This window comes from Mya arenaria, chromosome 2, assembly GCF_026914265.1.
Source record: "Mya arenaria isolate MELC-2E11 chromosome 2, ASM2691426v1".
NCBI classification, from domain to species: Eukaryota; Metazoa; Mollusca; class Bivalvia; order Myida; family Myidae; genus Mya; species Mya arenaria.
Window position 1 is genome coordinate 47,771,417 of NC_069123.1, and position 27,890 is coordinate 47,799,306.

General features: G+C 35.0%; 3 protein-coding genes across 14 annotated transcripts in view; 2 read left to right on the plus strand and 1 right to left on the minus strand.

Moving 5' to 3' along the window:
* Window positions 1–3,006, plus strand: part of LOC128242817 (WD repeat and FYVE domain-containing protein 3-like) — a 65,401-nt gene extending 62,395 nt beyond the window's left edge. For all 12 annotated transcript variants that reach the window (XM_052960164.1, XM_052960203.1, XM_052960197.1 and 9 more), the window contains 2 exons: window positions 181–375; window positions 809–3,006. In XM_052960164.1, the coding sequence (XP_052816124.1) occupies window positions 181–375; window positions 809–929 (316 nt within the window). In that variant the 3' untranslated portion in view covers window positions 930–3,006. The remainder of the gene's footprint in view (window positions 1–180; window positions 376–808) is intronic.
* A 1,961-nt stretch (window positions 3,007–4,967) lies between these two features.
* On the minus strand, window positions 4,968–7,895 carry LOC128220938 (protein BUD31 homolog). The gene is made up of 4 exons (XM_052929400.1): window positions 7,703–7,895; window positions 6,533–6,655; window positions 5,949–6,115; window positions 4,968–5,496 (listed from the first exon to the last, which is right to left on the minus strand). The coding sequence occupies exons 1-4, from the start codon at window positions 7,794–7,796 to the stop codon at window positions 5,446–5,448; spliced, it is 435 nt and encodes a 144-aa protein (XP_052785360.1). The 5' UTR covers window positions 7,797–7,895; the 3' UTR covers window positions 4,968–5,445.
* Window positions 7,896–8,035: 140 nt separating this feature from the next.
* On the plus strand, window positions 8,036–20,953 carry LOC128220922 (28 kDa heat- and acid-stable phosphoprotein-like). The gene is made up of 6 exons (XM_052929399.1): window positions 8,036–8,183; window positions 14,947–15,056; window positions 15,327–15,461; window positions 16,363–16,487; window positions 17,931–18,082; window positions 20,291–20,953. The coding sequence occupies exons 1-6, from the start codon at window positions 8,174–8,176 to the stop codon at window positions 20,308–20,310; spliced, it is 552 nt and encodes a 183-aa protein (XP_052785359.1). The 5' UTR covers window positions 8,036–8,173; the 3' UTR covers window positions 20,311–20,953.
* Window positions 20,954–27,890: the final 6,937 nt, after the last annotated feature.

A 27,890-nucleotide genomic window follows, 5' to 3' on the forward strand; every position in this document is an offset into this window, starting at 1 on the left:
CTGATTGCCCATATAAAAAACCTGGTTTCATCGCATTGCAACATTTCTAATTATTTATCAAGGTTACTGTAGGATGAAATCTTGTAATATTATACTGGTATGAAGTGTGATAAATACCCATGCCATCCATGGTCACTAATTTGGCAGTGGTATATTTTATGTTCACTCATTTACTTGAAGGGACCACAAGACTGTGTATGTAGGAGATGCAAAGGGTCGTATCTTCAGTTGGACGGTGACAGACCAGCCCGGCCGCGTGGTCGACCACTGGGTACGGGATGACGTGGCTGAGACGTGCATGCAGTGTGGTATACGCTTTTCACTCACTGAGCGCAGGCACCACTGTCGCAACTGTGGCCAGGTCTTCTGCTCAAAGTAAGTCTTGGATGTACATTGTACTTCCTTTGAAAGGCTGGGCATAAATGGGCTGGGTTAAATTAAGCTAAATGCATGTATTTGTATTTAAATGTAAATAATCTGACTTAAAACATGTTTATGTTCCATAAAGCAGTATATGTAGTTTTACCCTTTAAGGCTGCCCTCCCACAGATTGACAGTTTTAACACTTTTTAGATTTTGTCTCAGAAGCAGCTGATTTGACTATCAATGCCTTTAATTGAGTCATATAAGATTACTCGCGATTGAACAGATTTTTTTCTGAACATAAATATGAAAAACTGTGGTCTGATCTTTTGTCAACATTCTTGTATCACCTGTTTCCAGACAGTCATGCAAAGATTGCGCTAACATACAATTCCTTTATGTTTGAACAATTTTAATCAGAAAATGTTGACTGTTTCCTCCTCAGATGCAGTAGATATGAGACAGAGATTCGTAGACTGCGTATCCGTAAACCAGTCCGAGTGTGTCTGCCCTGTTATAACATGATCAAATCCCAGCATTCCTTCATGGGGGATAACAGGAAGTAGCAGTCAGCAGGAAATGAAGGAGTACTCAACAGTAACTGAAGGATCACTCAACAGTAAATGAAGGAGCACTCGACAGTAAATGAAGGAGCACACAACAATAAATGACTGAGTACTCGACAATAAATAAAGGAGTAATCGACAGTAAATGAAGGAACACTCAACAATTCAATGTTTTTGTCCGTTAGTAGACTGGAAATTCACTTTGGATAATCTGTTGAAGGCTTTTGTACATGTTTCATATCACAGAGTGACGTGAAAAAATAAGGTTTAGAAATCAAATGCAAATTTATTGATTTGTTTGTGACTGGTTTTAAACTTTTTTGTCTTAAGGAAACTTGAGTCCAAAACCGATTCTTGTTTATTCTGATGTTGAAGTCAGCTTGACTTATCATATGAATTGAAATCATGAATGGAAACTGTCTTAGACTATCATTATGTAAAGAAAACTCTGTTGTATTCCTTAAAGCCATGGAATTCCATAACTGTCTTTCATATTCTGTTGTATATAAATGTGATTATAAAGCAGTTAATGTGCTATTGAATAAGTGTTCAAATAAGTGTTCTATTGTAATCATATATGTTGATAGAAAAGTCAGATACTAAAAGTCAGTAAATGGAAAACAGATATAATAAAAAATATAGATTAAAGTGTGCTATACAATGATAGATAGAGGTCAAGTCACCAATGTTGTAAGTCTAGTCATTTTACTGGCCAGTTGAATAACTGGTTAATAGGAAACCCGGTTCTACCGGTAGATGAGAGATTATGATTCAGATATAATACCAAAATTTGTCCATGTGTTCTCCTGTTGATATGTGTAACAGGTTTACTTTCAAATAACTGGTAAATATTAAATCCGGTTATACCTGTATATGAGAGATTATGATTCAGGCATAATAAGGAATTGGTCCATGTGTTCTACTATTGATATGTGTAAAAGGTTTACTTTCAAATTTTGAAAGCATTTCTTACATCAACTCTTGGTTGTTCATTGCTCTGGTTGTAGGAATAGTTTTGCTTTGCATTCCATTATGTAAAATATCTTTTAGTTGTACATATCGCAACATTTCCTGTAAATTCTGATAACTGTAGCGTTTATATAGTGTGCAATAGAAATACACCTCGGGTATGAAGGACTATCTCGGCATTTATTCCTGGGCATTGAACACACTGGAAAGAAAACTTATTAAACTGTTTATGATTAGTTGCGTCGCCACTAAAATCCATTGTAAGACACAAACTTTTGAACAAAATAACTTGCTTATTTTAAAGTATTTTTTCAAAGCATAAATAGCTGTGATTTATTTATTTCAATATTTGTTGCCATAAACATTTTAATGAGATTTGAGGTGGCAGTTTTAACGTAACCGTTGAAGTAGAAATTCTTTAGTCATAGTTCTATTTGTGCAATTTTTCTGAAGATGTTCCCCATTGTTTGAGGATGTTCATAGAATGGCTGTGTACACTTGTAGTGCTGGAAGATTCCCATAGCTTTGCTGTGCTCTCTTGGATATTTGGAAGATGTCCATAGCTTTGTTGTGAACACTCTGAGTGCTGGAAGATGTCGATAGCATTGTTGTGAACACTCTGAGTGCTTGAAGATGCCCATACCATTGTTGTGAACACTCTGAGTGCTTGAAGATGTCCATAGCATTGTTGTGAACACTCTGAGTGGTGGAAGATGTCCACAGCATTGTTGTGAACACTCTGAGTGCTGGAAGATGTCCACAGCATTGTTGTGAACACTCTTGAGTGCTGGAAGATGTCCATAGCATTGTTGTGAACACTCTGAGTGCAGGACCTTATTGCACATCCATTTGTAAACAAAAAACATGGACACTTTCAATCAGATTTGTAAAATTATCTGTAATAATGGTGTTTCTCTCAATGCTTGGAATATTGCTAATTAAAATCAAGAATGCAATAACTCCAAGATAAATTATCTGTGTTAACTTTGTCAACATAACAATGTACTTGTATATGAATTGTTTGTTATTATGTTATACTGTTATTGTAAACAAATGTTGTTTAATATAGATGAAATTCAAATTTGTATCAGTAAACAGTTGTACTGTGGACTTGTTTTGTTTTGTTTTATGTAATTTCACAAACAATGTTGCCATATTATGCTGTTATACGTTACCTAACTGTTGGGAACCAAAATTAGATATAACATGGCACAAATGTTCACAACAGGACGACAATATGATGTGAACTTCTCATAGACTCTAGCCATGACAACACATAGACTCTAGCCATGACATTGATTTAAAACTTCATTGGTGTAATCTTGGGTATTAAAGGAAGGTTGAAACAATATACCGTAAATGTTGTATTAAATGTGCCTGCCCTAATAAAAGTCACATGATAATCATTAGGTCATGCAATGCGTTGTTTGGCAGAAAAAAGGGTGACAACTGTTCAAAGTTGTATTGAGGGCAAGAGTGGTCAAGTGGAAAAGGTCTCCACCTCTCACCCAAGAGGTTGTGGGTTCAATCCCCTCTTCTCATCAAAATGAACCCTAGAACTGGTTTTTGCCCAGGAAACGATATTGCGAGTGATTCTATACGCTGTCCTCACAAGTGAGCTTAAAGTTATTAGTATGTATACACTAAAGTGGTAATCGTTGTTGTGCCATTGATCGCAGTTCATAAGGAATAAATTTGAGTCCGTTTTGTATTAAAAAGAAATTAAAAGTGTAAACTTGAATGTTTTGCACAATTTTTTCCATGATCATTAAATAAAACTATGCTTTTATGCATATCAAAATCATTATGTCCATCCGTCTCTATGTCAGCTTTTCACTGCTGTTACTTTGCTATGCAGTATAGGGTTTTAAAATTACTTGGCATCTGTGTTTGGTACATAGAGGTGATATATTGCATGGAATATCAACAACCCTACCCTAAAGGTCAATGCCACACAGGTTTATCATTATGGAACGCTGTACATGTGTACATATGCAGAGCTGTGAAATGCCTGATAGCATCTTTATAATAATAGTTTTTGTCTCCGCTGATAATTTGTTGCTTTCAATCGGAATTTGATCTAACTTCACAGAAACATTGGATGGTGTCATGCTTAGCAATTTTGCGCTCCCTGTATAAAGGCCATGGTAACACAATAGACTGATAGGCATTTCTTTGAAATAATCTGTGTCTCAACTTTGTCAAAATTCATAAAAGTGAACATTCTGACCAAGTGTTCTCAAGATTGCACCAAATATGGCCTCATTTAGAGTGTAAACAAGATTTTTTAAGGTGACCAAGTGTTGATCTATTGAGACATTTAATTCAATCATTTTGAAAGCTTCATTACAACTGAACCAGAATCTCAGAAGCCTCAATTTATTATAAGTATCTTTCATGTGTTTCCGGTACAGATAGAAAAATCCAACCAGAGGGCACCCGCGTAAGCCGGTAACGAGTTACCGGCTTACACGCGTGTCTGGGCGTCGGATTTTTCGATCCGGACCGGAAAAAACATGATTTGATATTTTTTCTTGCATATCTTAAATAATAAATTTGTGGAAATATTGACGTAGAAAACACCCTTTTGTACATTTCACCAAAAAGCGTGTGGCCTTGTTTACTGATGTAATACAGCACAGTAAGTTTAAATCACTATTGACGTCAAATAGTTCATCTAAAAATAGCGTTTTTATGATTATTTATTTTGATTAAAAGTCTTGCCTACTAACATATTTGATTGTGCTTTATTGAAATGGCATAATATACTGGTCATAAACCATACAATTAAAGAATTAAGAAGTGGCGCGTTGTTGCACGTGACTCATTTTACATGGGGGGTGTAAGACGGGTTTTTCCAGCATTGGTCACATGACCCGAAACACACATCCGGTATGCAAGAAAAATTATAGTGAAAGCATTTACACTATCAGCTATATCTATGTGGTCTATCCAATATCATAATTGAATAAGCATCATAAACTTAAAATATGTTACAATATACCAGATAATACTGGAACAGCATCAGAAAAAGCAACCTTTCATTTTGGACATAAACAGACAAAGGAATTACAATGTTGACTTTATTTTAAACAATATTACGAGACGTTGTTAACTGTTTTAAAAAAAACCTTCAATAGCATGATTAGCATATATACATATGGAGTATGACATTTATTTAATTATAAAAGTGATCCTGTATTACAACATGCTCCAAAGGATATAAAGTCAAAAAGACGCAAATGCTTTTATAAAGAGAAGTAAAATAATGTTGTCAAATGTGTTATCATTTCCAGAAAAGATTTGACCCAATGTTTCCCTTCTCCAGAGTACTAATGATGAAGATCAATTACAATATGTTCAAAATGATACTTAGACAAGAAAGGATAAAAAACATATGATCATCATGTTTCATGTTTGATAGTTGTGTGCATCAGTGAATCTACAATCAGTACACATTGTCAATCACTTCTGTCGAACTTCTTGAGTCGAGGTTCAAGTCCCAACATGAAAAGAAAACCCTCCCCAACCTGTCCAGACATCTGTGCTATCCAGAGCAACCACGACATCCACAATGAATACACTCCACAATCTTGCCCTGCAAATGAAAACACAGCAAGGTTATCATATACATATTGTACTTGGTAGATGTATTTAAATTACATTTTATATTCAACTATTTAAAGCAAGCTGAGATCTATCATCCCTGCCAAATAAAAAACACAGCAAGGTTATCATATAGATGTATTTAAATTACTTTTTATATTCAACTATTCAATGCAAGGGGAGATCATGCCTGCCAAATACAGCCACCTATGGCACATCTTTAAAAAAACATGAATTTTACCACAGAATAATAGTGTTTTAAAACTGATCAAAATTTCAAATGTGCCTGCCAGAAGCACAGCAGACATTTTAAACACTTTTTAAGTGAAGGTAATCACAAATATATGCCATATTTGATAATTTACTGATAATGTTTTTATGCCCCCTACAGGTGGGCATATTAATTATGCCCCTGAATGTATTTCAAGATTAACGGTGACTTACAGCCTCCAGTTTGCTCTTGGGAACCCTGCAGATGCAGTTTGTGGCAAAGTTTGTGTCTCGGACCTGGATACAGCGGAGACAGCACAGGTTCTCATACCCCTGCTTCTTCCACTTGGCAATCAGATTTTTGTCTGCGATGTTCTCCTTCAGGCAGTACTCATACAGCTCTGAAATAACAATTAACAATTCTATATTAGTGCTGTTCTGATGATTATAACTGAAAATGATTGAAAAGGTCAACAAAGGTGACTTTTGGTAGTGATTTCGTTAATTATTACCGATTATTGACAATATATTTGAAAATTACATAATAGACAAGTCCAAAAATATCTAAGAATTATGTCTTAGTTATGAAATAATGAGGCCAAAATGCAAATTATATGTGTTTATATACACATGAATATAGTTGATTATTAATCGACCAATGACCAGTTTCCCTTTAACCAATATTGAAATTTGGTCTGATTCCTAACACTAGCTGATATTAATTTTAAACAAGTTAAAAACTTGAAACAGTTGTACTGAATCTATAGTTGACCTCAGCATTAATGAATCCCTTTGACAACAAGGTCACCTGAACTCACCTCTACTGATTGCTTTCCTCCTGTAGAATAGGTCGTAGATATATCTGGACCTCTGGTGGTGGATGCGGAAGATTGGCCACAGGGCTTCAACCTTCCTCTTCCCCTCATGTGGATCTGTTCCAGCTGAAACATTCAAGTAAATAAGGATCACTTTTATTGAAAAGCTTCTTTAGTCAATTCAATTGGTTCATGAGATTCCAAAACAAATAATTACAAACGAATCCCAAAGATAAGTAAGAGTATTTTAGTGGTATAGCTGTCTGCCTTTCATCCATGAGGTTGTGGGTTCCATCCCCACCAAGGGTTATGGCACCAGATCTTTTTTCTGCCCAGGAAACAGACTCTCAAGTAATTCATATCAGCTCTTAGTTGTGTTGATAATCAAGGTAAAACAAATTAGTTTAAACAACCCGGTAAAATAATGGTATGAACTTGCAAAGTGAAACCTTTAGTTATAAATATTACAGGTATTACTTTTGAGACATCTGTGAGCACTTAACCCTAAAATTGAGTATTTTTTATATTATTTATATGTAACTTGCCCTTACACAGTGTAAGAAGTCATATTCAACATATATCCAGTCTGAGACATGTATCTAACATTCTAAAACTTAAGGATTGGGTGTTTGTGGAAATGTGCATCAAAAAGAGCTTTATGTCAGAAGATTGTTTGCATCAAGTTGCAAAATTTTCAAAAGATTGTGAGCTGTATGGAACATGGTTTGGTGTATGAACACTACGGATCGAACCCAATATTGAGACAATATGGCCCAAACTGGCAACAGAACAAAGTGTAAATATCAGACTTCTCAAACTAAATGGTACACAACATGATTCATAGACAATACGGACTAAATAATAGGCTATTGGCCAACGATATGATATGGACTAGATCAGATAAGTTTAATATGGTTACAGATTGAATCGAAAAAAACAATTCCCCTAAGATTCAGATAAAGGACCACTAACTTTACTAAGGCCAATGCATTATGCAATTCAGGATTCTTTCAATCTGCGGCGCATCATCTTAGCCGTCCCGTCTACTATTGCATGTTATAAATTAACCAAAAGAATAAAGGGCACAATGATACCCTAACTGTTAAATAATTATGAGGACCATCCTTAATTTGGTGCTGATTGATGAACATTAAGATTCCAGGGTTACACTACCTTCACGCATTTTTGCCTCCAATTCATCCAGGGTCGGTTCTATCAGTTCCCAACCATCTGGGGGTGGTTTTCTACTTCTCTTTACTTTCGGCATTGTGGAATGATGACAAACCTACGGAGTATTGGTTTGATTTATTTGTGTGTGTATTTACGTATTTGCTGATTTCACAATGCAATGAAATGTTTGCATTACAGGGAGAAGCTATTAATCCCTGTGTAAAAATAAATAACTGAACCAATTTAACGATTAAGTTATTGTGTTTTGTTTTTACTTTGTCCATAAAATATAGATTACATTATTGATAACTCAAACTCTTATCATATTTTGAACATTCAGATTTATTGTATAAAAATAATTTAAGAATTTAAATACTGCATAACCTGATCCCTTTCAGAGGCAACTCACCACGATATTTTCTTTCAATATTTTCTAGTTTTTTTAGCGTTTACGCGAAACAGACAACAACAACGATGCCAAGAGGTATTATTCATATTGCCTAAACTTTAACTGAACTGTAAATTGGTTTTGTTATTGTTTAAAACTTGAACAGTTAAAACCCTGCTATCCTCAATCCACGTTCTAAAGTGAAAGCATAGACACCAGAATGTAATACCTGTAATACCTGTAATCTTCAGGCCGTAAATTTAGCTTTCGCTATCGTGGCCCCTCTGGTAAATGTCTTCTTTAGTGGTTTCTCAACTGAGTGCGGTTATGTTAACATAAAAACTTTTTTCTATTCCAATGTTCAATATTAAGCATTGATTTAAACTGGTTTATGGACTTGGCAGAAACATGATTCAGAGCCACATTTTTGGCTGTTTATAACGATATGGTACACATTACAACAACTTCTCTTGATTCAACGACAATACTTTTACATAATTGATAAGCTAATTATCCTTGAGGCTTATTTAGTTATTAAATGGGGTTCATTACTATAACTTTAGACTCGGGCTAGTGTACCTCAATGGTAGTCTAAAATAATAGACGTGTTATACGGGATTCTTCCAATCCCTAACGTCTAAACGGGAATGTGCAAAAAACGGGGGTGTTTTAAAAATATTGAAATTGTTTTAAGTGAAGTATTTTATGGTTGAAATTGATCATAAAGAGTTATTTTCATATTTTACCATGTAAGTGAATTGTTATTTTGCACTAAACAAGCATTTAATGCATTAAAACAAGTTGTTTACCTTTCCAATAAAACGAAAGTTGACTGACACAGATAACAATTATGCGAAGGGGAACAACTCGATACAACCGTAATAACTCGGCCTCCTCCGACAAAGCTTCGAGATAGACCTCGTTATACAATCGTAACAACTCGGCCATGGCCGAAATGTTCCGAGCGATTTAAAACTGTGCCCTGAAGCCTTGCAGGTGCCCTTCATGTATATATCGTTATGTTTTGACAGAATGAAATGAAGAAAAGCCGTCAAATTCATAATTATAAGTTGGATAAAAAAAAATTGTGTATGGAACTAATATAAAATAACATTATCTGGTAATATTTCTTGCTTTTATGATATTTTATAGACGCTATATGCTTTAACCCGGAATCCTGATCGGAACAACTACCCACTTTTGATACTAAACAATTTGTACGTGAAGGATTTGCCATATCAAAAATCTAAAAAAAATCCGTCAACGTACAATTATTTGGACTAACCTCAATGGCCGTTAATGGGAGTCTTTTTTTTCTTTCTTTTTTTTTACTATGGCAGACGCGTGGCGTCAACATCCCAGCAAAAAGTAGCCAATGGTCCTTGCGCAGAGAATCCTCGCGGCCACAATTTTGAAATCATCTCCGTTATAGATTCAAATTTCTGCGAAAATATTAACTATACTACTATCAGACACATACTGTATTTATTTATGTCATTATGCCAAAAACATGTTCAGATATCTTAAAACACTTACATGTGTCGATTGTTTATCAAGTATCCCGATATCTATAAATATGGGACAAATCTGACAGGTTTTGTACATGTATAAAAAGGTGTTCCTGACCCAGAATAAATATATATATGTGAAAATAACGAATCTTATGACAAATTCGATCCAGTTTAGATCACTGTCTGTATATATTGAACAATTTTGGCATTATTATTCAACATTGATGCAAAATATTACTATATATTCTTTCGCCCAGTGTTAAATGGTAGAGAGTTGTAACGTTAGGCCTAAAAAAAAAATATGTCTGTTTCCTGTAACCCGACCGACCGTAATTTTTTACCACCGACCGCAATTTTTTTATGCCCCAAAATTCGAAAAGTCAGATTTTTAGCAATCTCTGGCCTATGATGACAACGATAATTTAAATATTTTGGTAGTGTCCGAATCGTTGCATAGTTACAAACGTTTCCGGTTTGACAAGTTGAAACAATGGCAAAAACCTTAATGGCTGTTACATTAAACTGCAGGGATTTCAATTGAGCTCCCAGGTTTTGACGCACAGGAATCGTAAATGACCCGAAATCAACGCATCATCCATTTGTAATATGCATCTGTTTTGACACGGGATATTTCGGTGTGAGAGTCGGTATCATCTGAAAGGAGCCTCAATGCATGATCTGAATGTTTGTTTAACCCGCAAGAACAATTTACACCCGAAGTGACAAGTGATTATCGATCTGGAATCTGATTGGTAACCTTGTCAATTAGCAGCACTCAAACTCAATGACGTAATATTAACTCCGCCCATTATGCAAATTAACGGATACCTTCCGCTTTTTCGCTAAGTGCAATGGTTTTGAAAAACAACAATGCTAGGATATATTTTGTTCATTTATTTTAAGTTTTTTTTTATTATATCTCCAGTTAATTAAAAAATATTCTTATAAGTTTTTAATGAGTTAACAGAAAAATAAACATTTTTCCTACCACATGGTCTAAAAAGCACGGAAAACAGGTGCACGCTAACTTCCTGTCAATTTTAATGAAAGTGAAAGGAGAACTAGTTATAGTCATAGTTTAGTTCTATCACGGACCTGGTTTATATAACAAACTGTTATGGTTTTGCCATTTATGAAAAATACGATGTTGCAATACTGGCAATAGGAACGTTAAATGTTTTTGTTTACTTCCGGAAAAAAAGATAAACCTGAGAGTGAGAGTTAAAGTAAGAAAGACGTCGTTGCAACTAAACAATCGCTGGTGCATATTGGAATTTGACAAGGATGCACTGGGTTACATAACAAAGATGCATTAACTAAATAATATGTTCGTCAGAGTCAGAACATATTTTACCAAGTTTTGACTCTGGGAATGTTTTAACCCCCGTAGTCCAGTCAAGTCCAGAAAAGGAAAAAAACAACAAGGTACTCTTTTGAAAGTTACATTGATTATCGTGCTTGAGATTTTTACAGAATGAACAGTGGATCTAATACAGCAGATCTTTTTAAAACACTGAAAATTGTTAAAAAAAATAAGTTGTGGAAACTATTTAAGGTACTGTACGTGTACTAGTTTTGCTGTTTTACTGTTTAAAAAAGAAAATGGTATTACTTTTTTATTAGGCAGTCTAAGCTTTTTTGATACTGATTCTAGTCTATTTAAACATATTCCAGTCCAATCTGTTATTTTACACTGTTCGCTGTCGAGTCAGCAGGTAAGGTTTAAGTGTCCAAGCAGTGAACAGTGTAGACCCATGGTCTACACTGGTCCCAAAGATCTGTACAATTCTGACAGCCTCTAAGAGTTAAATGGTTTAGTCATTGATTCTAGTCATTTATCAATAGAAGTATTGATTTATATAAAATTATGTTTTGTGGAGATTCTTGCCTGTTCTTGTTGTAACAGCATTTTATTTTATAATAGTTGTCATGTACATTTAATTGTAATACAACTTGATATTATTACACAGACTATCTTAAAATAGTCTGTGCAAGAATATCATGTTTTATTATTAGAAAATGTATGCATTTTGAAAGTTTTGTTTAAAACAATTGCCAAAAATAAATTATCTAAATGTTCTTTGATTCACTCTTTCACTGGGTTATATTTGCAAAGTGTAAAGATGAACTGCTTCCCTGGTGAACATACTGACAATGCTCAAAATTTCACATAATGTTGCCACTGCTGGGAGTCGAACCCATGGCTTGCCCTTTTAAAAGGATGCATTCTACAACTGAAATACATGTACCATGGCTAAAAATAACTGATAAACAATGCTGTTTCTTTGTCAAGCTTCACCTATATATAGATGTGAAAAAAACCACTTAGTCTTGATTTATTACAATGATGATGTATTTTATGTTTTGATGGCTGTCAAGCTAGCAGTTTTAGCTTATAAGTGACAGAAAGATTGAATCTATATATCACACTGAATTCTTATTAAAATAATTCACCTGAAATAAACTTGAATATTGGATCATTCTGACATTTAAAAAAAAAAAAAAAAAAAAAAAAAAAATCCCTACCTACCGACCCATCTTTTTTTCAGCATGTTACAGGAAACAGACATATTTTTTTTTTAGGCCTTACAGGGATACATAAGAAATGTCAAAATAATAAATAGAGTATCCCTGATCGCTCATTATTGTAGCTAAGACTCAGGCTAGAGGATATTTAGCTTTCCTACTGTAGTATATAAATAGAACCAACATTTCCAAAATAGGAATAATCAAGAAGATGTGGGACTCCTACTCAAAACATTTCAACCATATGCAGAACTTACTGCTGTCTAAAATGGACGGTTCAAATGGCAATTGTGCCAAATTTTGAAAAATAAGTGAATTTAAAGTTAAAAAATAGTATCTGATGGGTTACTTTGACACGGCTCCACCGAAACTTACTGCGAACCCATATGATAAATTCTAAGCTTTTTGTGAAATGCTTAAAGCAGGTCTATATACAGTTTGATATACTAAGCAGAAGCATTTTAAGAGCCTTTCTACTCCATACATCAGGTGGAATTCTTTGTGAAACAGGCATATGAAAGCCTGCACTAACACATAGGACTTAGACTAATTTTCAAAAGGATACCTGACTTTAGGTAAGGACATTATATTTCATCTGGTGGTAATCCTTAATGATCCCTTGAAAAACGTTGTGCCAGCCCCTGTATTAGCATTAAATAAAGCATAGTTATAATGAAGACTCAAATAATTAACTATAATCAAAAATTAATCTGACTGGTAAATATACACATCTATCAATATTGACTTTGTTATAATCCATCTTGATATGCTTGTTCATAGAATGGGACGTATTACAGTTTACCTGCAGCATACAGGCAGTGGTTTGGCAGGCGGTCAGACTCAATAACCTCCGTTAGTCCGTCACTCAGATGTAGCCTCAGTTGCTCCAGAGTTACGACCATTGAATTGGCAAAAACTGTATTTACAGCGTTTGCTACCTTAATTTTAATTTGGCTTTAATCACTTATGACTAAACTTGGTGTCCATAAATTAGGATGGGCTGTCTTGTGACAGTTCCTGATTTTTTTATTATGGCCCAACAAAAAGGGGGAGGGCATATAAATTTACACTAAATTGTCTGTCCATGCGTCATTCTGTCAGTAAGTATTACGCGAAATTGTGTTGCTCTAACCTCAAAAACTATTTCACCTACAGTCAAACCTAAGAAGAATGATTATGTTATTTAAGTGTTGAAGTTTTGTACCTTGGGTTTAGTTTCCCACTGCACTTAGTAAAACAAAAGTTATGGTCCTTGAATTAGCAAAAATTTGCATCTCTCGACTTGTCACACTCAATGCTAAAACTATTCCCTAGAATCATGATAACAAAAAGGACTGTTATAGGGGATGATGGAAGTTGTGCACCAGGGGTTTCATTTCCTGCTGTATTTAGTAAAAGCAGAGTGAATTAGCAAAAATTGGTATATATATATGTAGACTTTTGTCACTCAAAACTCCAAAACTTTATTACCTAGAGTCATGAAACCTTAGAGTCAATGGGGTGAGGAAGTTGTGCACCTGGGGGTTTCGTTTCCCGCTGCAGTAAGTTAGACTAGAGTTATGGCCGTAGAATAAGCAAAAATTTGCAGTTCTGGACTTGTGTCGTTTAAAACACCAAGACTATATTACCTACAATGTAGAGTCATGAAAACATTCCGCAATGTTGATGGGGTGATGTTGTTTTGCACCTGGGTTAAGTTTCCTGCTGCACTTAGTAAAACTGAGTTATGCCCCTTGAAATAGTAAAAATTGGCATTTCCAGACTTGTCGCTCAAAAATTAAATTTATTACTCCAAAAGTCATGAAACCTCGGCGGAATGTTATAAAGGTGATGAAGTTGTGCACATGGAATTTCATTTCTCGCTGCACTTAGCTTGTGGAACTCATAAATTTGATGCCCATTTATGGAGAACGGACAAAATAATGGCCCATGCTTTTGTGACTAATATAGCATATTTGGGCTTGGACAAATTTCTTGTAGTCATTGCAATAAGTGATAATGTCAAAACAGGCAAGCCAGCAAAAGCATGAGAATTTTGTAGTTATATGTATTTTGTAGTTAATGCAACATAGAAGTGTCTTTAAAAGCATAAAACTAATGTTAATAGACTTTCAATTGTTAAGTCAAACACTCATGGACTTACTCTAAATGTCCTAATATTACCCTTTTACTTGAAAAAGCAACTTCATAGACTTTGCAATTAGTTTAACCAGTCATCAAAATTAAACTTTTGGAAGAACAAGCCCGAATTCTTATAATATTGTTTGGCATCAAGTTTTTGAATAAGCCCTGCTATATAAAATTTAGAAACTGAGCAAGCCCGGAAGACATTTGACCAGTTCAGGGCTTGTGGGCTTGTGCTAATTTCGACCACTGTAGTTTAGAAGAAGTCAATGTCGTTGTTTCACACCATTGATCTTTTATTACACTGTAGATAACCGCTATTGATTTAAGAGTCAGTAGGCCTTGGGTGACGGTCGACAGTGTTATAAATACTTTGTACGCATAATAAACCAAGAAAAATTAGACCTAGGACCAAATAATTTTCTTTAAAACTCATATAACTGGATTCTAGTGTCTTAACAGTCAGATAAAAGCTGCATGATTTATCTCTGTCTATGTCGTCAATGCTTTACATTGAGTAATTTTGAATGTCAACAGTAGAAAAATGTGAAATACATTGATATTGTTAACTAAGAATCAAAATTTGTATTCGAAAAAAAATATTTGCATATATTTCACGTAATGCACTACTCTAATAATTGTTTATAAATCATTATATGAATTCATGCAAAGTAATCTTTCATATTGTTTATCATCAGGTGGTGGAAGAGGTCCCAAGAAGAACTATAAAGGACGTAGTCGTCACTTCACTGATGAAGAAACCCTGAAGCAGGATCGACAGAAGGAGGAGAGAGAAAGACAATGGCGGGTATGTTACTTGTCGGATTGGATAGTGGTGGGATACCTACACTTTGGTGTGTCAAGAAATAAGAGTGTAAAAACTTTAAACCCCTTTGGCCCTTCAATCTCATTTCTTTTTTTGCTTCATTGGGACAATACACACAGGCCAGGCAAGTTAGTCCTAAAACTCAGGCTTCAATGCGGTATTTGATAACCCTAGATTCACCAAGACAAAGGGACAAACATGGTATTTTTTTGTATGAAAAAGTAATAAGGCCTTTGTATGCTGTTGTTTCAGAAACAAAAAGGAGAGGATGATGATGATGTGGTGGGGGAGGAGGCTGAAGGAGCAGAAGGAGCAAAGGGCGGGGATGCCAAGGAGGGCGGATCAGGTTCAGAATCCGAGAGCAGCTCAGACTCGGATGATGAAGAGGTATGGCTGGCAAATAAACATTGATTGAATGATTGGGCCTGTACATGTAGCAAGGCATAGGTTGCAGGGGCAATTTGGGACTTGAGAAACCTTAACATGTGTACAATGATTTGCTCATTGCTATTTGACCCCTTTAAGAAATTATAACACAATTCTGCAAACATTCCTGACAACCCTAAATGACATTTGTGACAAGTTCAATCAGTAATGCAGAGATATTTCTTGCCTTTGACATAAGCCCTGTTATCGACAAATAAAACAGACAACAAGGATTTTTCCTGAAATCAGGATTGAGAGCTTTCAATTTCAGACATTTGTATAGTTGTTAAATTTGTTTTTTTTGCCTGGACATTTACAAAGTACCATTATTTGAATATAAATGGCTTTGGAAACAATTTCAAATGGGGGTATAAGCCCCTTTACCTTGTTTTGGGCATGAAACCGTCATACTCAAACAGACCTGGCTATTCCCTGGATTGACAGTTGTCAGCTGTCAGAATCCTTGAGACAAGCTGGAAGCAACATGTAGTGCTTAGACCTTACATTAAGGCCTGGCATTGTGTAATCAATTTATTATTTGGTTGTTTGCCATGTTTCCCCTTGCTTACCAGCAACTCGGTGTAAACTCAATGCATGATGGTTCTTAGGAATATTATACTAAAGCTTCTTTGGTCTTTGTTTCCTTATGCAATACACATCATTGAATCTTATCTGCTGTAATCATAGTTTTTTGTAATATATGTGAAAAGAACTGCATAAGGAAATCTTTCTGTATTTTATAGTTGTTTATGGATTACAGGATATAATTATTTTGTTGAAATCTCTACTTCTGTGCAGAGTAATCTTGAGTTTATGTGTGGAAAGATGGGTCTTCATATTTGTTTTTTTTTTTCATTTTTAGGTTGGACACAAAGGTGTTTCTCATTTGATAGAAATAGAAAATCCAAACAGGGCTTTAAAGAAAAATAAAAAAGTGGATGATTTAGATGCGGTTACATCAGGCCCCCAGCTGAGTCGCAAGGAAAGGTTGGTCATGCATTTATTGCCCTTTTTTAGTCATAAATTGAGGAAATCAGTCAATCCCAAGTATTTAAGAAATAGAATACCCTAGATTAAATGTCTCGCCTAGTTTTACGAGAAAAAAAAATCCAAATGAATACGTGGTGTGATTTCAAGGAAGAAACTGTGAAACATAATGAGAACGCTTTTTAAGGAAGATATTGTAGTGATAATTTTTACCTTCCCATGAAATATTATAAATTACCTCCAGCTCAATACATTACATTGATATGTCATGTAATGTCTAGCTAACAAATCACCATGTCTCTTCCACTTTTCATTGTGAATATAGCATCAATTTCCTCATTATTATTTTATGAAAACAACTGAATGGTTTACAATAGCTTCAATAAGATATAGCTTTGTTAATGGCCATTGTATTCACTTCTTATACATGTACCCTCATGATGTACAGTATATGGTGACCTATTTAGCTTCACTATTCATCTATGTTGTGTTTTAGGTACATGGTAGCATAAAGTTGGTACTTGCATCAGGTTATAACTGATTAAATTTGTAATTTGATAGTACATGAAATAAAATGATATTCTTATCACACATCTCAACATCTCACTTATTTTCCAGCCATTTATTGTACAACCAGAATGTTTCAAGTGCAAACGAAAAAAGATGGTTTCATCACCGTTTCAAAATGTTCCGTAATGCCAAAATGTAGCAACCTCTGTTATGTTAAATTGATTGAGAGTGTGGTCTAATGGAGTAATAGACCACCTCTAAACAGATATGTTATACTTAAAGCTTTAGGCTCACAAGGGGCAGATATGTTGTAGGTTTTTAGACTCACTAGGGGCAGATATGTTATAGGGTTTAGACTCACTAGGGGCAGATATGTTATAGGTTTTAGACTCACAAGGGGCAGATATGTTATAGGTTTTTAGACTCACTAGGGGCAGATATGTTATAGGGTTTAGACTCACAAGGGGCAGATATGTTATAGGGTTTAGACTCACAAGGGGCAGGTATGTTATAGGGTTTAGACTCACTAGGGGCAGATATGTTATAGGGTTTAGACTCACTAGGGGCAGATATGTTAAAGGGTTTAGACTCACAAGGGGCAGATATGTCACCAGGGGCAGATATGTTACAGAGTTTAGACTCACCAGGGGCTGATATGTTATAGGTTTTAGACTCACTAGTGGCAGATATGTTATAGGGTTGCAGACTCACTAGGGGCAGATATGTTATAGGTTTTAGACTCACTAGGGGCAGATATGTTAAAGGTTTTAGACTCACTTGGGCATTTTTAGATCCTCTCAAATCTCTAGTGATGGTTACTACCAAGAATATGGACTTGAGTGTGATTAACATCAGTCTACAGCTTTTCACAATTGAGCCTAACCTAGTTTAAAATTAAAAGATGAAAATCTTTCCCTGTTGGCTGGTTTTCAGGGAAGAGGTGGAGAAGCAGCAGGCCAAGGAACGTTATGCCAAGATGCACCAGGAGGGCAAGACAGACGAGGCCCGGGCTGATCTTGCCCGCCTCGCCCTCATACGCAAACAACGCGAGGACGCTGCCAAGAAACGAGAGGAGGAGAGATTGGGTAGGCTGGTGTAGAGAGTGTGTATTTGGATACATGAAACCATTCATGCCATACTCATACTTTGAAACATACACGTTTGTTTATAATCAAATTCCCTTTTAAGCTCACCTGAGCACAATGTGCTCAAGGTGAGCTTTTGTGATCGGTCTATGTCCGGCGTCTGTCGTCCGGCGTCCGTCATCAACAATTGGTTATAATCATCTTCTTCTCCTAAACCACTTGGACAATTTTGATGAAACTTCATAGGAATGATCCTTGGTTGGTGCTTTTTCAAAATAATTAAAGAAATGAATTCCATGCAGAACTCTGGTTGCCATGGCAACCTTAAGGAAAATGTCAACAATAGGTTATTATCATCTTCTTCTCCTAAACCGTTTGGACAATTTTAATGAAACTTCATAGGAATGATCCTTGGTTGGTGCTTTTTAAAATTATTTAAAGAAATGAATTCCTTGCAGAACTCTGGTTGCCATGGCAACCTTAAGGAAAATGTCAACAATTGGTTAAAATCATCTTCTTCTCCTAAACCGCTTGGACAATTTTGATAAAACTTCATAGGAATGATCCTTGGTTGGTGCTTTTTCAAAATTGTTCAAAGGAATTATTTCCATGCAGAACTCTGGTTGCCATGGCAACCGAAATGAAAATGTCAACAATTGGTTATAATCATCTTCTTCTCCTTAGCCGCTTGGACAATTTTGATGAAACTTCATAGGAATGATCCTTGGTTGGTGCTTTTTCAAAATTGTTCAAAGAAATGAATTCCATGCAGAACTCTGTATGCCATGGCAACCTAAAGGAAAATGTCAACAATAGGTTATAATCATCTTCTTCTCCTAAACCGCTTGGACAGTTTTCATGAAACTTCATAGGAATGAACCTTGGTTGGTGCTTTTTCAGGCAACTGTGACAAGTCCTTTCAGTGATTATTCAGGCAACATGTGTATAACTTGCCATATGTATTTGACACATAAAGGCAAGATCAACTTTTTATGTACTTGTTCATAGGTCAAAGTCACATTCGGAGGCATTTGTCACATACTGTGACAGCTCTTGTTCAATATTCTTTGAGAAACAAGCTATATTGATAACAAAGGTTAAACTCTTTTACTCAGGTGAGCGATTTAGGGCCATCATGGCCCTCTTGTTTAATCTTCACATATGGTTAGTTTATTTTAAATAAAAACTTTTTAGAACAATATTATTCAACATAAGTTAAAAAATGTTTATGATCTGAGAGAAACATTTTTCTGTATGGCCCATTATTGCATAGTTCTCATAGTTGGCTTTCTTCATACAATCAAATGGTCAAATATGCTGTAAGCCAAGGCCTTTGAGACTTTCTGTGATGACTCTAGTAAACCTTTAGCAAGAGCAGAACTGAAGCTGCAAGAGGAGGGACTATGATGCAATTGCTGGAATTATGTTGCAAGAGCAGGAATTATGTTGCATGAGCAGAAAATATGTTACATGAGCAGAACTTATGTTACAAGAGCAGAAATTATGTTACAAGAGCAGGAATTATGTTGCAAGACCAGGAATTATGTTGCAAGAGCAAATATTGTGTTATATGTATTGTAATGATTCTTATTTTTATCAATGGAAAATTTTTGTTGTCTGCAATACCAGAGAGTAAATTTAAACAAAATTAACTGGACAAGGATATTCATTATTATTATTTTGAATGTTTTGGTACACATGTTAAACACCATGAAATACAGGTCAAGTTCAACTTTGGTTACCAACCAATATTTTTTTATGGAGTTGTGGCTCTTTTCAACTAAGAATTTATCCAAAACATATGGTAGTGGAACAATAACCCATGAACAGATTAAAAAACAATGGTACACATGTTCAACACCATAAAATACAGGTCAAGATCGACGTTGATTACAAACCACCAATATTTGGCAGAGTTATGGCCCCTTATAAACTTTGCCCAAATATACTGTGTCCAAACAATTACTTTTCAAAGGGTTGACAGATTATCATTTTATAAAAGTTTTGTTTCACATGTTTACAACATTGAATATAATGTCCTGATGATAACTTACAGATTTGAATTGTTTTTGGTACATAAATATTTCTGTGTCAGTTCGGTGTGTTCAGACTCATGTGACAACTTTGTTATGCTCGACATTCATGTATAAGAATTAAATAGCCCACATGTACGTACATGTATGTACATTTTCATTTCATGTCGAGAAGCTGCAGCAAAGAAGTCCTGATACCTGCCCCTGCGTGCGTGTTCATGTGACGACACAATATACTCTTACCTCCCTTCTATTGGTGTCGTGAATTCAAACATTCATTGGTGGTATTTCTGTAATACAAGTGCTTCAATTCATTTTCTTTACTGACAATAGGATGCAGAACAGCAGAAAATAATGATGTATTCTTATCTGAAAGTAGTTGTATGTTAAGTCAAGGTCATCCAAGTCTTAACATGTATGTTGTCTATTAATTATTATTTGGATGAAAAAAGGAATTTTTATTTATGGTTAAGGATTAGTCTTCATATACATCAAAGGGAAGGGTGTGTTTGCCATTGTGTACATGGCATAATATTTATGTTATATTAGTATGAATTATATCTGTGCAATTGATCATCTAAGTGCTCGAAAATATCATCTAGTAAAAGACAACCAGAAAATGTCTTGCAATGTATTTATTTTTAGAAGCTTCAATACAAAAAGAGTCTACCTATTATCATTTATGGTATCTGAATCGTTTCTTTGAATTGATTTCCATTACAATAATAAATTTGTTTGATTTACTATTAGTTATTTTGGTATCAAACTTAATGAATGCTTGCTATCATTGTTTGGATCTATAGCTTGTATAATTTTGAATTAAAAGTTTTATATGCTAGTGGTTTTTCTATTCATCTTGTTTAAGCGATCAAGTTCCGCACAGTGTAATGAATGGTTCATGTTGGCCTCAACCTGAGGGAACTTTTACATGCTATACTAAGACCCTTATCACAAATATCAGGGCCACACCTTTGGAGTCGGGCAGCATTCAGTTATATATGAAAATCCATATGTTTAGTTTATACCAATAGTGTTTGCAGAATTTTAAAAAGAATGTTCTTGCATGTAATTTTTTTTTTTAAATGCGCTGGTTTCATTCCAGCACATTGATAGCAGAATGAAACCAGCGCATTTAAAAAAAAAAATTACATGCAAGAACATTCTTTTTGTCTAAGGTATTCTTTTATGTCCAACACTAGCAAAATGTGCAATAACTTGACATAAGACCTTTAACAGCAATTTAGCATTGCACATTTTGCTAGTGTTGGACATAAAAGAATACCTCAGTGAATGGTATGTTTCTATTTTGTACAGTGCGTCATGCCGACATATATAACTGACATATTCAAGGTCAAGGTCTTTAAAAGGTCAAAATGCAAAATACTAAAAAAATGAATGTCCTTTTTTTATTTTATGTTTTTATAGAACTGGTTAGCATGAATATACTATTTAATAATAAGTCAGCTATCAGATTTTTCTGTTCGGGACAGATTGAGTGACAAAATTGGCATTTGCATGCATGAGGCTTTTATGTCCAGTAGCAGGTATGATTCACACTACAAAATGTAATATTTATTGAATACTTCTTATACAATTATTTGATTGCCTTAAGCTTGTACAAGAATGTTGAGAAGGTTCATAGTTTTAATTTTGAAAGAGTGTCTTCCCTTTGTTCCAAATCAGCCATTGAATTCTTACAGACCGCAAATGCATCCTGGATATACCGATTAACGGTGTATAAAGAAACCATCCAATGGAATTTATGCCAGGTTGTATGCAATCCTATATATAACAGGGAACACCATTACAGATTACTATGTGCCTTTTGTTTACCAACCATAGCTGCCAGCTTGGTGCATATGCGATGGTAATGTGTACGTAGTATATGCGTCCGTGCGTCTGTAAACAATTGTTTGTGAACACGATACAGTCTTCAGTTTTGATTGTATCTCGATGAAACTTGTACAATATTTAGATATCCATTAAAGCTCGGTTCCTTATGAAAACCAGCAAGATCCGCCCATGCATGCCTAGATTATGGGTCTTGAAAGTAAAAAAATAGCTAAGTCTAATTTTAGCCAAGTCTACATGAGCGAAGTCTATTTTTAGCCAAGTTTACATGTAAAGTCACAATTGCTTGTGAATGTTTGTTCAAAGTAAGCCCCTGGGGTCATTATTGGCCACGCCCCCGGGTTCACAGGTTTGGTATACTTAAATTGGGAAATGTTAAAAACCTTTTTGTCTGAAACTGCTATGCAGATCCTTGCTATTTTGAACATGGCTTAATTTAGTGGTCCACTACCATGGTTGTTCAAATTATGCCCGTTGGGTCAAAACTGGCACTGCCCCGGGGGTCACAAGTTTCCTAGAGACTTACTTAAGAAATATTTTCAAAATCTTCTTGATTCAAACCACAAGACCCATACATTTGATATTTGTTGTGGAGCATCATATGAAGACCGTCTAGCAAAACATTTGAAATTATGCCCGTGGGCAGAAGCAAATTTTTAAAGCTACAGCAATGAAATTTTGACCAAGTGTACAGTTTTGCAAACGAGCATCAATGTTGTCCTCGGATGTCCTTGACTTTGACCTTTTGACCAACTTTTATTTTTAAAGCTACAGAAATGAAATTTTGACCACGAGTACAGTTTTGAAAGCATATATTTTATACCATCAAAGTACCTTTACTTGGCACATATCAAAATAGTTCATGCAACTAATCTCCTTTCTCTCCTCAGATGTTGAACGTGCAGCGTTTTCCGCTAACCCAAACACAAAAAGTGAACTATATATTTGTTGCCTATTACTCATATGTACATGCTCTGGATTGAAAATGACCACAAGAGCCATGCCAGTATAGCATAGGCCCCCTTGGGCCTCTTGTTTTGGAAATATACCAGTTTTCTGGAATGCACTTATAAATCAGGTTTTCAGCACAGACTCCCTTGATGTAGGCCTAGCTTGATATATTAGCGATGTTTTAGCGGTTTATCTGCATCCCTGGATTTCACCGCATGTATCGCTGTTGTAGATGTTCTTGAGAGGCACAAAACAACCAACATCAAGGGATTGTGTTACATGCGAATTATGTAGTGGAAGAACAAGAATACGTTGGTTGCTTCTCCCAATTCAGATACAGTCAGGTTGACATGCGATTTGTGACCATCAAACATGATCATGACAGGGTGGTCCTTTGTTGTAACGTGCTGTATGCAGTGTTGCTTCAAATACTCAATGAATACAAGTGTGTTCGTCCAACTCGACTCTGTCATGGTACCGACGAACCAGGACTAGCCATTGCAAATATATTTCTGTCTGTTATAAATAGAATGGTTTTGTCAGATATCATCTTGATTCTTCACTTTATCAATCATGAATATACTCGATTACATAATATGTAGCAGCATATGTGATATCAACAATCATGCAACCCACTGTTCCGTATACATTATTGACAACATTATTTATGTATTTTGTTTAAATAAAGTAACGTGATCCGTTTGGTTGATCCTGTAAAACTTTTCCCAACAAGTTACTCAGGGCATTGTTTACGATTTTGAATCTTGAAGGTTATGAAATCCAAGGGTATTTACATATTTGTTATATTCTCCAATAACAAGTTCCGTGACAAACTCTGGCCAACCGTGCTACAGCACATGTTACGACAAATTTTCAGGGTCCTTAGTGAAAAATGACCGTCTTGGTCGAAGGAGCATGAACCACTGGGATATTGGACATATTGCATATGCTACTTGAGGGGAAACTGTGTTTAGAGGAGTTATTTTAAGTCTTACCTGGTTGTCCCTTTTAGTGACGCGCCCCTATCTTACACAGTTATTATTAATTTTGTCATAGAAATGGTTACGGATACCTCCATTTAAAAGGCGATGTATATTTTCAGCTACTGGGCTTGTCCTTTCATTGTAAACAATGTCGTCATCACCTTTCGTCACGCAAAATACCTTAATAAAACATACACTTAAAATATAAATGATTTATCAACTGTGTTTAATCACATTTTACATGACAAATTCATGCTTCTTGACATGTGACTGGCGCTCTTGGTTTATAGCTGAAATCAGATATTGAAATCTTAATTAAAAGGCGTGTTTGCAGCGGTAACTGGTACCTTATATCTGAGAGAAACATTTCTAAAAATATTGTCCAAGCAAATATGAAATAATAAATTCACATTAAAGCTAACCTCATACATACATAGTTTACACTGAACTAGATTCTGATTGAAATTCCAGTAAAGCAATTTAAGGACATTTTTTGTTCTGAATTCTGACAGAAGAGATATCAGACCTAGGTAAATAAAATCAATTTAAACATATACCAAATTAAACAGTTATTTTTATAGTTTGTCATATATAGTTCCCCTTTATGCAAATGCGGCTATTGCGATAATTTGAAGAGAGGTGAGGATGTTCAAGCCATTTTTTCCAGTCAGCGTAAAATGTTTGTTGTAGGCGTCGGATACTTCCCTCCGGTTCTCAATTCCGTTTAGTTTCTTAATCATGTGATAACGGAGCGTGTACCAGGAGTGCCGGCGATGACAACATAAGACTGACACAATAAATTATCATTTTAGGTTGGCAAGAAATTATCCCACATGAATTCATATTTAAAACATTGTACTCGCCAGGAAATGGAGAAAATAAAGTTATATACGTATATTAGGATGATTTTACGTATATATTAATGATTTTAAGCACGCTGTTTAATTGTACTTTGTTTGAGCATAATTGAGAACTCATTAACAAGCTAGATTATTTGATCGTGGACTTCTTTCGACCCATCAAATAAGTAATAGGATACATTTTTTATGATCTATTTATATTGTCAGTGAAGTGTATAATTGCAAAAATAATTAAGATTCCTATAAGAGTTAAGTTATAAAGTTTTACTGCTAAATAAAATTACTACGCGATCTACTTGCAGCGGACTTAAACTACCACTTTTTGAGTATGTAAACCGTCCAAATACATCCGAGGTTGTTTTCGATAAAAATGGTCATGGAGTTCCGAATGGATTATTTTATCGCTCTATCACTGGCACCGGATTTTCAAACTCAAACATTTTTTTTAAAAAATCAAAAAAATCTTATAATTCCTCTTCTTTTTTTAAATATGCACTTTGTACTGTATATTATACTAACAGTACAAAGTGAATATTTAAAAAAAAAATCAGTATTTTTTCACATATTCGGTATTATAATTTTTAGTGAGGAATTATAAGATTTTTTTTGATTTTTTTTTAAAAAATGATTGAGTTTGAAAATCCGGTGCCAGTGCGCTCTATATAACTGTGAGGTAAACCCGTTGCAAGAAATCTCCTGGTTTAAATCGATTTAACATGATATTTTGGTAATCGTAGTAATATTAACATGAAAATCAGGTAAGCTAAGTAATATTGACATGAGAATCGGGTAAGCTTAGTTTTATCAACATCAGAAGAAAATTGGGTAGGCTATGTAATATTAACATGGAAAGCGGGTAAATAAGTGTCTAAAATAAGCAAAGTAATATTAACGACATGAATATTCCTTTAAAACGCAAATGAAATATTTATTTTTATCCGAATCTTATGATCCGTTCACCATATTTCGACACGAAAACAATCGTAACTAATTATCGACTTATGGCGAACTTCAGAGCTCAGTTAGTTCGACAGTCACCCATTCTTGTAAATCAAGGTATACGTCATACCAGAAACGCTGAAAAAGTGTTGTAAAATCAGAAACGACAAAGATGCAAGACTGACAAAGATTTTTTATGTTTATTTGTGTTAGCCTTTTATTTTTCATCGACGTTAGAACCATTATGTTTGAATAACAAAGACAAAGTATAAATGTCCGAAGCTGTTTGAAAGGCACATAGCATACGTGTACGAGCCAATGTATGAGGGGAGATCATGATGTGTGATGTAAATAACAATGAATCAGAATGGCTGATATATGCTTAAACTATTCAGATTGTGACGGAATCAAAAGAATGTTAAAAGCTTATATGCGATACATTATTTTATTAGTCCTTGAAGTGCTTATGAATATTGAAAATATGGTGGAATTTAATGAACACTGTACAATGTTTTTAGGAATGTATACACATCCATAAATACGTGTAGACATAACACAATAAATCGAGAGGTCTGTGAATCCAAAATATGTCGGTTTGCTTAATGTAATTCTGGACATGTTTAACGATGGTATTAAGACGGTTTAGACACTAAAAGGCAGACAACTGATCGAAAAGGCTAAGTCGTATATCGTGGTGGAGCAGATAAGAAACACTAACTGGCATGTATCACACGGAAAATATGGTCTGTTAACTATGAATTTAGAAAGCAAATGTCGATTAAGACCGCTAGTATGCAGGCACAAACTTTCATGCGTTTTCGACACCTGGTCACCTTCAAAGTATTACTGTTGAACGGTTTCCGTATTTAGATTATGTTTAAAAATTGGCAGAGATGGAGAAGACTGAATATCGTCCTGGTAATCACTCCACAAAATATGAATTTGATAAGAGCTGATACTTGCACACGATGTCTTTGAGATAATTCCAATGCCGGAGGTTGAACAAAGTCGTTACGACGTAAGAAAAGAAACGTTGGAGTCACATTGTAGTTTCATTATAAAGATTGCTGACGGACACAAGTCCGGCTGAGTTGTACCAGGTATAAGTCTTGCTGCCTCGTGTTAGTCTGCTTGTAAAACATTTTCCAATGGAATGTCGGCGTATTCCAGAAGGATTCTTATTAAAAATGTATAAATTGTTCATTGCTCAAGTACTTAAAAGAAAAAAAAACGCACTGCATCAATACGCTGCCAGGCCTTTTGTTTGACAGAAGAAACGTGATAATGTCATCAAGGTATATGAAAGCGTGACGCTAGGATGTGTTTCTGTAATTACTTTGTGTATTTGATCGGTTGAGTCGTTCAGCCCAGGCATGGATCTGACTAATGTCGGTTTTAAGATGATACGTGGCAGAAATGGGGTCGCTTACAATTTTATACAAAGCCATGTCATCAGCAGAGTCCTATTGGTGAATATTTTACGAACAATGTCGTTAATGTAGACTAAGAAGCCGAACATACAACCTTGCGGTGCACGCACTTCCCAGGAAGTTTCTGAAAACGGTGTCGCAGAATGGCATGCTGCTTTATGTAGCTAAGATAGTCTGTATAGACAAGTGCTCCCATTATGCAAGTAAATATGAATCTAATACTGATACTTATTGACGTATGTTGGTGAGAATTAAGATCTTCAAGCAATATGGCTTGCACTTACTTCTTCACTATTGTCCAGAACTACACAAAGAGATAGATAGATATACATAAAATTGGTTTAAGTAGATTGTTTGGAATAAAAACCGGAATGCAATGAAGTCAGAAAATACGTCATACGTAGGACGTTTAGCATGTATTAATGGGAAATTATTTCTAGAATTTTGCTGACAACGCTAAGTAGAGATTATTTACGAAGTACATACACGTACTTAAGGTTTCTGATGAACAATAATGTGAATTTTGAATGTCTGGTGACCCATGTTATTTTGGTATCATTTGAAAGGGTTTTATAAGTAGAAAAAAGTGTAAAACTTATACCGATTTTTGGTTTTAAGAGATTGCATCATTGTAAAGTTTGGGCCCAATTTTAGTTAAAAATATTAAAAAAAATACAGTCTGCAATGATTGTTTTCTGTAATGCGTTTTCAGTCATTAAGTTCAATAATAATAATCAGCATCATTTGAAATGATACCAAAA

Bases quoted from the DNA above. Each gene is read 5' to 3' on its own strand.
- LOC128220922 (XM_052929399.1), top strand. The intron at 15,057-15,326 runs GTATGTTACTTG...CTGTTGTTTCAG, and splicing joins AGAGAGAAAGACAATGGCGG to AAACAAAAAGGAGAGGATGA. The intron at 18,083-20,290 runs GTAGGCTGGTGT...CATGTCGAGAAG, and splicing joins ACGAGAGGAGGAGAGATTGG to CTGCAGCAAAGAAGTCCTGA.
- LOC128220938 (XM_052929400.1), bottom strand. From the start codon at position 7,796: ATGCCGAAAGTAAAGAGAAGTAGAAAACCACCCCCAGATGGTTGGGAA. The intron at 6,656-7,702 runs GTAGTGTAACCC...TGAATGTTTCAG, and splicing joins GGAGGCAAAAATGCGTGAAG to CTGGAACAGATCCACATGAG. The intron at 6,116-6,532 runs GTGAGTTCAGGT...TTGTTATTTCAG, and splicing joins GAGGAAAGCAATCAGTAGAG to AGCTGTATGAGTACTGCCTG.